The 10,228-nt window shown below is 39.9% G+C and overlaps 1 protein-coding gene across 1 annotated transcript in view; it reads left to right on the top strand.

The window, feature by feature from the left end:
* The first annotated feature begins 8,063 nt into the window (after positions 1 to 8,063).
* c2cd3 (C2 domain containing 3 centriole elongation regulator) overlaps positions 8,064 to 10,228 on the top strand; it is a 163,303-nt gene continuing 161,138 nt past the window's right edge. Inside the window, exon 1 of the mRNA XM_060826212.1 lies at positions 8,064 to 8,229. Coding sequence (XP_060682195.1) covers positions 8,181 to 8,229 — 49 coding nt within the window. The 5' untranslated portion in view covers positions 8,064 to 8,180. The remainder of the gene's footprint in view (positions 8,230 to 10,228) is intronic.

The following is a 10,228-nucleotide window of genomic DNA, read 5'->3' as shown; positions in this document are numbered from 1 at the left end:
GTGTGAGGTCATATACTTTGGTAGGAAGAATAAAAGCAAGGAGTATTTTCTAAATGGGAAGAAAATTCAGAAGTCTGAAGTGCAAAGGGACTTGGGAGTTCTAGTCCAGGATTTTTTCAATGTTGAGTCATTAGTTAGGAAGGCAAATGCAACAATGACATTTAATTTGAGAGGACTTGAATATAAAAGCAGGGATGAAAATGTGTTGCTGGAAAAACGCAACAGGTCAGGCAGCATCCAAGGAACAGGAAATTTGACGTTTCGGGCATAAGCCCTTCATCAGGAAGGCTTCATTCCTGATGAAGGGCTTATGCCCAAAACGTCGAATTTCCTGTTCCTTGGATGCTGCCTGACCTGCTGCGCTTTTCCAGCAACACATTTTCAGCTCTGATCTCTAGCATCTGCAGACCTCACTTTCTCCTATAAAAGCAGGGATGTATTTCTGAGGCTGTATAAGGCTCTGGTCAGACCACACTGAGAGTATTGTGCACAGTTTTGGCCCCATATCTTGGGAAGGACATACTGGCCTTGGAACATGTTCAGAGGAGGGTCACGAGAATGATTCCAGGGATGAAAAGCTTAACATATGAAGAACGTTTGAGGACTCTAGGTATCTAGTCAATGAAGTTTAGAAGTATGAGGGGGATCTAATTGAAACATACTGAATACTGAATGTTCTGGACAGAGTAGATGTTGGGAAGATGTTTCCATTGGTAGGATAAACTAGGCCCCAATGGCAAAGCCTTAGAATAAAGGGAAGACCTTTTAGAACAGAAATAAAGAAAAATGTCTTCAGCCAGAGAGTGGTGAGTCTGTGGAATTCATTGCCAATGAAGGCAATGGAGGCTAGGTCATTGAGTATATTTAAGACTGAGATTGATAGTTTCTTGAGTATCAATGAGATCAAGGATTCCAGGAAGAAAGCAGGAGAATAGGGAAGAGAAACCTATCAGCTATGATTGAATGCCGGAGCAGACTCAATGGCTGAATGGCTTAATTTCTGCTCCTATTTCTTATGGTTTTATGTGATTCCACGGTAGTATTGTTGACTCTTAATTGCCCTTTGGTCCCATAAACCACTCAGTTCAAAAATAATTAGAGATTGGTAACAAATGCTGACCGGTGATATTTAGATCACTTGAAAGAATAAACAAAACATCTCTCAGCTTTCTACTGAATAGGAAACAAAGTTTCCCATCTTAGGATAGGATCACATCCCATATTAGGATGTGATCATTGTTACAATCCCAGCTGATGTTATTATTGAACGAATGAGATCCTCAACTGAAATCTGGCTTGATTGATTTTTTTTATTTCTCAAGGTAGTCTTTCATTAGAACACAAGCACAAACATTTCAGATCAGGCTTTGACAATAACCAGAAGTTTATTATGGAAAAGAAAAAAAATAGAATAAACCAAGCTATAACATGTAACACAATTTTTGTCAGATTTCAAAACATTGGAAAAATACAATCTGATCTATCCCAACATTATCACGTTATAGTACTCAAACATCAGACAGAATTTGCTCCTCTGTCATATCTATAGTTTTGACTTGACTGTTACTTTCATTTCTCACTTCTGAGAGTTTGATAGTCTCTTCCCAGAGTATTCGCATAATTGAGTTTATACTTCCTCCATTTTGAATAGCCTCTGTTGGGTTCCACACTTGTGGTCTCGAATTTTCAATCTAAAATCTTTGCACTTACCTAACCTATTTCCAAACTAACTAATTTCTTTACGAGAAACTATTACCAACATTCAGTTTCAACCATGACTTCTACAAACTGAAACCAAAAGTTTTCCAAGCTATGTGTGTTACCGAGACAAAAGAAAAATCAATTTTTGACTGTTCTAACTGAAGTTAAAAATCACACAACACCAGGTTATAGTCCAACAGGTTTATTTGGAAGTGCTAGCTTTCGGAGCACTGCTCCTTCATCAGGTAGCTGTGGAGCAGGACCATAAGACACAGAATTTATAGCAAAAGATTACAGTGTCATGCAACTGAAATGATATATTAAACATAGCTAGATTGCTGTTAAGTCTTTCATCTTTTAGAATGGGTTGCAAGTTTCGGCTCATTTATATGTAAATCCCAGAACTTCTTTTAAGTCACATCCTCGAGATAACTTAAGGTTTTATATAAAAAAAAGGTAACATCTCAGTTGAGATAATGCACTAAAAGTGTGAGATTAGAGTCTTTCTGTTTCCCAATCTTGAGTTAGACTGGTTCTATTTCCAAAGTGGAATTTATAAAATATTGCACAGATTGACTGCCTGCAGATTGTGCATTTTTTAAGTAAAACTAACTGAAAGCAGACTAATTCTCTTCAGTATAAAACCTCTCCTAAAAGTCTCCCATTGCAAATAAAAAAATCCCATTAGCATTCCATCCATTTCATACTGGTTTCAAAAAATCCATGTCGGCAGAAATTCTAACAGGTTAATCACAAACACAAACCAAAACCAAAATGCCACGAGTTAAAAATCCAAACTCTAAAATAAATTATACTAAAATATATATAAGTGGCACACTTTTCATCACACCATTTTTAATGTTTGTTTTTGCCCACCCTACTCCGATAAAATATTAAAATCTAGTTATGTTTCAGAAAGACATGATGAAACAATTTTTCATATTTTAAAATATATTTGGCATGCATTCATCTCCTGCTCTGAAAAATTGAGGTAGAATATCGGCGCAGTGAAGGTGACCTAAGGCAAACATTATTTATTAAGTGTAATGATTTAAACATTAGGAAAATTTTAATAATGGAACTTTGAGATTTACTCAGAAAAGTATAACCATATTTAGTGTGATAGTTTATTCCATGAGTTAATTAGTCTGAAGTGTGATGTAGTTAAAATAACATATAAGAGATGGCACCTTTATACATTTTTGTTGTCAAGTGTCCTTGTCTTAAAAGGACCAAATGACCTTCCTAAGCTCATAATCATGGTTTCAGCAAGACTGAAGTACTGTAAATTGAAACAAATTCACTTGATTTCACAGAGGTCATGGCACAGTAGTTCACATCTAATGTGGGTGAGTCACTGTTGTCTACATGCTTATGACTATAGGTAAAGCTTATTAGTGAGGTAAAAACAATGACTGCAGATGCTGGAAACCAGATTCTGGATCAGTGGTTCTTCCTCTAGCTTATCTCTCCATGCTTCCAGCTCACTGCCTTTATTCCTGATGGAGGGCTTTTGCCCGATACGTCGATTTTGCTGCTCGTTGGATGCTGCCTGAACTGCTGTGCTTTTCCAGCACCACTGATCCAGAAAGCTTATTAGTGGCCTGCCGTTTCCTCAGCTTTCGTTCATACCTTAAAATAATTGATGACACACACGGACCTCATACACTCTACTTTGCTTCGGAGGACCAACTAAACTTAAGGAGGATATTATCAGTTTCACCTGATGTAGTTATGTGACAACATAAGCTAAGTGCATGAAGTCTGGAATATTGAGATAGATATTCCCAGCAAGTGGTGAATACTAAAGGTAGACACCAGAAAGATGTGTGACATATCTGGAGCACACCCCTGATGAACATATTAACAAATGTAGGCCATTCAGCCCCTCCAGCTTGTTCCACCAGTCAATATCACGACTGATCTGTGGCCTAACTCCATACACCTGCCTTTGGCCTATATCCCTTCATACCTTTGCTCCAAAAAACTTTATCTCCGATTCTAAATTAATAACTGATCCAACATCCACTACCCACTTGTGAAAGAGAATTCCAAACATCTACCATCCTTTGTATGTAGAAATCATACAGATGTACTGTTTCCTCACATCTCTTATGAATGGTCTGGTCCTAATTTTTAGGCTGTGCCCCCTGATTCTAGGGGAAAGTGAGGACTGCAGATGCTGGAGCCACCAACCAATGCAAATAGTTTATCTAAGTTATCCTGCTAATTTCTTGAAGATTTCAATCAGTTCACTCTCATTCTAATTATAGAGAAAGTATAATCTCCCATCATTACTTAACCAGTGAAGTTCAGATATCATTTGTGTAAAGCTATGATTTACTTTCTCCAAGGCAAATATATCCTTCCTAAGGTGTGGTGCTTAGTTCTGCTCACAGTACTCCAAGTGAGGTCTAACCACGGTTCTGTATAACTGCAGCAGAACATACACAACCTTGTAATCCAGTCCTCTAGTTATAAAGACTAGCATTACATTAGCTTTGTAGATTATTTTCTGTACCTGTTTCTGACATCTATGCATCTGGACCCCCAATTTCTTTACACATACACTTGATTATATTGAACTCCTTCTGCCTCAGTTTTGCCCAACCATTTTATAATTTAATGGTATTTTCTGCACTGTTTACAATGTCACCTAAATTTATGTCTTCAGCAAATTTGGATGTATAACTTATGATTTGTGTCAGTCTCTTCAGAAAAGATTAGGACCTTATCAACTTCCATTTCATAGTTCGCCGTGAAACCTAATTGCAAAAATGCTGATGTTACTATGGAAGTGACTGATGTAACACTGCATTCACCCTCAGAAAGAGGAAAGAACGTGAAGAAAGAATCACAAAAATAGAATATACATAGTATCTCCTCTGTAGGTTTAACAATGCTACTTTTACTATTGCTCTAATTGGGATCAAGTAATTGCTGTTGCCTAAGGAATGAATCTAAGATATTCCTGACCCGAAAAGCAGAAAACTGCTTATGATAGAAATCTGACCTAAAAACAGGAAATGCTGGAAGTACTCATCAAGTCAGACTGCATCTGTGGAGAAAGGAGTAAAATTAATCATCAGGTTTGGAAAAAAGTTAGGAATGCAATAGATTTTAAACAAGGCATGGGAGTACAATGACAAAATGAAATTCTGAGATAGGGCGAAAGATAAGAGAAATTCAATGAGTTGATCTTCCAAGGCCAAAGGGAATGGTGATGGGGGAAGAAATAAATAAAAGTGTACCTAAACAAGCAAAGGGAACAAAATGGGTGGCAATTATTAAGGTCCTAAATTCAAAGCTGAGTCCAAAAAGCTGTAAAGTCATGGTTTAATGATTAGGACCTGTTCCTCAAGCTTATGTTGAGCTTCATTAGACTGAGGATAGTGATGTCAGCATGAGAGCAAGTTGGAAAATTATAATAACAGGCCACAAGAAGGTTGCGCTGTGGACTGAATGGAAGTGATCCATAAAGTGGTCACTCAAGATGTGTTTGATCTTTCGTTCTAAACTGTGTACACTTATCAAAAACATCTCAAAACCAAATTAACTAGTCACTTATCAATTGCTGCATCTGAGGTTGTATGGAAAATGGTTTCTAACTCTGCACATTACAAATAATGTGTTGTATATAAGGCACTTCAGGATTTTTTGAGATGCACTTCTTAAGATCTGGGCTTTCCAGCATACTCTCTCATACACAACACAAAGTCAGTTCACAACATCCAACTTGTGATTCTTATGAATTACAAAGAGGTTTCAATGGAAATATAAAAACTGTATCCTTGATGACAGGAACAAATCCATTTGTTAATTCTTGAATTAGTACTGTATTTTAATCACTTGCTAATATCTGTTCAGAGCAAAGCATAATCAGTCACAGTACACAGTTCCTTTGAGTAACTTTGCTACAGATCTCTCAAATTAAGAATGGTCAAACATTTGAAAGAATTGTAGTTGCCAAAACCCAGCTAATTATTTCTTGGAATTCAGTACATTGCCTACAAATGGAAGCATGCCCACTTTCTGTGTCTTTCAAAAGTGTAACCAACTGTTTTATAAAGTGTTTGAATGTTACAGTTTGTATTTTTTTGGAAATAGAGTCAACAATTTTCCATTCACTGGCTTATTGTGTCTGTTTGATTTCTGAAAGTGGTATCCATTGATTTTATGGAATCCCTATGGAAGCAGGCTGATCGGCTCAAAGAATTCACATCACCCCCTCCAAAGAGCATCCCACCCAGACCCACCGCCCCACCCTATCCTTACAACCCTGCATTTTCCCATGGCTAATCCACCTCGTCTGCAAACCCTTGGACACAATGGACAAATTAGCATGGCCAATTCAGTTAGTTCCAATCTCCTTCAACAAACACATTTTCCCAAAACATTTGTCGTCTTGCATTGTAATTTTAATGAATTATGTTTTAATTATTTAACCATGGAATATTCTACTAATTATAATTGTTTGAACTGTTAATCATTGTTGAAAAAAATGTGTTCTTTTGATCTTTCAATGAGAGTCTTAATTTCATACCCTCCAGTTACTAACTGAGTGTCATGGAGAAATTGTTTTTAATACTTTCAAAGCTCCTCATAATTTGTACGATCGCCTGTTGTTTCTGGGCTGCAGTTGTCTTTTGAAACAAATGCCATTGCTATCAAACCATATGACATGACAGAAGGTAATACGCCCAAACAGAATTCTAGATTCTTTTTCATAATAATGATAATCACATTTAATTTGTGTTTTTGAATAATTATTTACATCAAGAGAAAGGATTGTGCTGATCTCAATGTTCTTGTGGTCCTGCATGAATTCCCAGTAGGGCTGTTTAATTCAGTTTGAATTTCCCTGTGTCTAGTGGTATACCACAGGGTTCAGTGCTGGGTCCATTGCTGATTATTATGTACATTAATGATTTTGACATGAATGTAGGAGGCATGATCAGTAGGTTTGCAGATGTCATGAGAATTAGTAGTGTAAATAATGAGTAGGAAAGTCTTATAATAAAGGACAATATAGCTGGGCTGGTCAGGTGGGCTGAAATGTCAAATATAATTTAATCCTGAAAAATGTGAAGTGATGCATTTTGGCAGGACAACAAGACATGACAGTACACATTGAATATTAGCATCCTATGAAATAGAGGATCAGAGGGACCTTGGGTACATGACCATCCTTGAAGATAGCAGGATATGTAGATAAAGTGGTAAAGAAGGTATGTGGGATACTTGCGATAGACCTTTATTAATCAAAGTATTGAATACAAGTTCAAAGTGATTATGATGGAGCTGTCTATAACATTAGTTTAGCTATAGCAAGAGCACTGTGCAGTTCTGGTCATCACACCAAAGAAGGATGTGAAAATTTAACCCAGATGTTTCCTGGGCTAGAGCAATTTAGCTATGAAGAAAGTAGAAAGACTGGGGTTATTTTCCTGAACAGAGAAAGCGAAGGGGGATCTGATTGACGTGTACAACATTCTGAAGGGCATGGAGAGGGTAGATAAGAAGAAAAAATTCTCCTTAGTAGAAGAATCAATAGTCAAGGCTACAGTTTTCAGGTTACGAACAGAATATTTAGAGTGAGTTTGAAGGGAAAAAGATCATCCAGAGGGTTGTGGGTATCTAGAACTCACTGCCTGGCAGGCTGATAGAATCAGGACCGTCAGAATATTTTTTAAAAAACATTCAGATTAGCACTTGAAAATCTTTAGCAGAGAAGGTTACGGACCAAGTACTGGAAAATGAGATTAGAATAAATGGAGGTGCAGATGCTGGAATCTGTACCGAACCAAAAAATGCCGAAAATCACTGCGAGTCAGGCAGCATCCGTGGAGAGACAGCAAGCTAACGTTTCGAATTTATATTACTCTTCATCAGAACTGATGGATGTTTGATGACAGGTGTGGACTCGATGGGGCGAAGCGTCTCTTTCCGCGCTACAACAACTCTGCTCTATAATTCATCGCACCCCAGGGCATTTTCTCCCAATACGTTGCTAAAACCATTTCAATCTGGTTCTACTCATTTAAAACAAAACATTAATCAGTTAAGACGAGCCTAGTGAGACATGGTTCAGCTTCTACGCTATTCTCAGGATGTGACGGATACCCCCACCTACAAACTATTGAAATAAATCCTCGCCATACTCCTTCTGCTCCACAGGTGGTCCTCCGGCATCCCATGAAGCTATGCGTTCCCAATCATCCATCAGCCTTTATGGTCTTTCATGGCGGTGGCTTTGAAAGTCAAGCTCGTTGCTCAGGCAGCAGTCTTTGTAAACAAAGGGATTGAATCGATCGCGTCCGCCTTCACCCTGTTGGTCCTCCTGTATCCCAGAGTGCCACGCAGGTAGTCCTGCCGCCGGCGCTTGTAGTAGGAGCGGGAGTGAATTGAATAGATCGGTTTGTCGTGGGAGAGGTTCAAATTGTTGTAAATACTATGTGTAGGAAAGTACCAGGAAAACGATGAAAACCAAAAAAACTAAAGCGGTAAAACTCGGAAAGAAAACCAAAGGTACAAAGAGCGCGTTTCTCTTCTGTTTCAAACAGTGAAATTTGTTCGCTGTTTCGTTAGGCCGCTTTATTAGTAAGTGGTCATAAATGACTGGGAGAAAAGATGTGGAAACGACCTTAGGCGCAACCGAAATCCTAAACTGTACATCTGAAAACATGTGACGGGACACTCAGGTCTTATTGTACGAAGAGTTCGTTTTTTTTGAAATAAAAACGGAAGATGCTGATTCCAAAATACAGTGGTAATTGTTAAACTTTTTTCTGTGCAGATGCTACGAGATTTATTAAGCTTTTCCGTTTTTATTTGAGGTTTCCATCTAGCGCAGTATTTTGCATTTATTTTGTCCTCTAAAAGTTTAGTTAATCAGTTATGGTTTGCTAATCGAAGTCTGTCACCTGCACTCCTACTGGCTGCATCCCGAAGCGCGCAACTTCAGTCTGATTTCACGAGAGGACCACAAAAATGATCAGTTTGTCTAGAATATAGAACTGTACAGCACAGCACAGGTCCTTCAGCCCACAATGTTGTGCCAAGCATTTATCTAAATTAAGATCAACCTAACCTACACACTCGGAGAAAGTGAGGACTGCAGATGTTGGAGATCAGAGCTGAAAAATGTGTTGCTGGAAAAACGCAGCAGGTCAGGCAGCATCCAAGGAGCAGGAGAATCAACGTTTCAGGCATAAGCCCTTCTTTAGGAATGAGGAGGGTGTGCCAAGCAGGCTAACATAAAAGGTAGGGAGGAGGGACTTGGGGGAGGGTGTTGGGAATGCGATAGGTGGAAGGAGGTCAAGTTGAGGGTGATAGGCTGGAGAGATGGTGGGGGCAGAGAGGTCGGGAAGAAGATTGCAGGTCAAGAAGGCGGTGCTGAGTCCGAGGGTTGGGACTGAGATAAGGCGGAGTGGACTCGATGCGTTGAATGGCCTTACTTCCACTCCTATGTTTAGATTAGATTACTTACAGTGCGGAAACAGGCCCTTCGGCCCAACAAGTCCACACCGACCCGCCGAAGCGCAACACACCCATACCCCTACATTTACCCCTTACCTAACACTATGGGCAATTTAGCATAGCCAATTCACCTGATCCGCACATCTTTGGACTGTGGGAGGAAACCGGAGCACCCGGAGGAAACCCACGCAGACACGGGGAGAACGTACAAACTCCACACAGTCAGTCGCCTGAGTCGGGAAATGAACCCGGGTCTCAGGCGCTGTGAGACAGCAGTGCTAACCACTGTGCCACCGTGTCTTATGGTCTAAGATGGGGGATGGGGATATGAGGAAGCTGGAGAAATCTGCATTCATTCCTTGTGGTTGGAGGGTTCCTAGGCGGAAGATGAGGCACTCTTCCACCAGGCATCGTGTTGCCATGGACTGGCGATGGAGGAGGCCAAGGATCTGCATGTCCTTGGTGGAGTGGGAGCGGGAGTGTTCAGCCACAAGGCTGTTTGGTTGGTTGGTGCGGGTGTCCTAGAGGTGTTCTCTGAAATGTTTCGCAAGTAGGCGGCCTGTCTCCTCAATGTAGAGGAGGCCACATCGGGTGCAGCGGTTGCAGTAAATAATGTGTGTGGAGATGCAAGTGAATTTGTGGCAGATATGGAAGGCTAAGACCATTAGACCATAAGACATAGGAGTGGAAGTGAGGCCATTTGGCCCATCGAGTCCACTCTGCCATTCAATCATGGCTGATGGGCATTTCAACTCCACTTACCAGCATTCTCCCAGTAGCCCTTAATTCCTCGTGACATCAAGAATCTATCAGTCTCTGCATTGAAGACATTTAGCGTCCCGGCCTCCACTGCACTCTGTGGCAATGAATTCCACAGGCCCACCACTCTCTGGCTGAAGAAATGTCTCCGCATTTCTGTTCTGAATTGACCCCCTCTAATTCTAAGGCTGTGTCCACGGGTCCTCGTCTCCTTGCCTAATGGAAACAATTTCCTAGCGTCCACCCTTTCCAAGCCATGTATTATCTTGTAAGTTTCTATTAAGTCTCC

This window comes from Hemiscyllium ocellatum, chromosome 6 (genome assembly GCF_020745735.1).
Source record: "Hemiscyllium ocellatum isolate sHemOce1 chromosome 6, sHemOce1.pat.X.cur, whole genome shotgun sequence".
In the NCBI taxonomy this organism is placed as follows: Eukaryota; Metazoa; Chordata; class Chondrichthyes; order Orectolobiformes; family Hemiscylliidae; genus Hemiscyllium; species Hemiscyllium ocellatum.
Note: the sequence above shows the minus strand (reverse complement) of the source record. Positions and strands in the feature narration are given on the sequence as shown.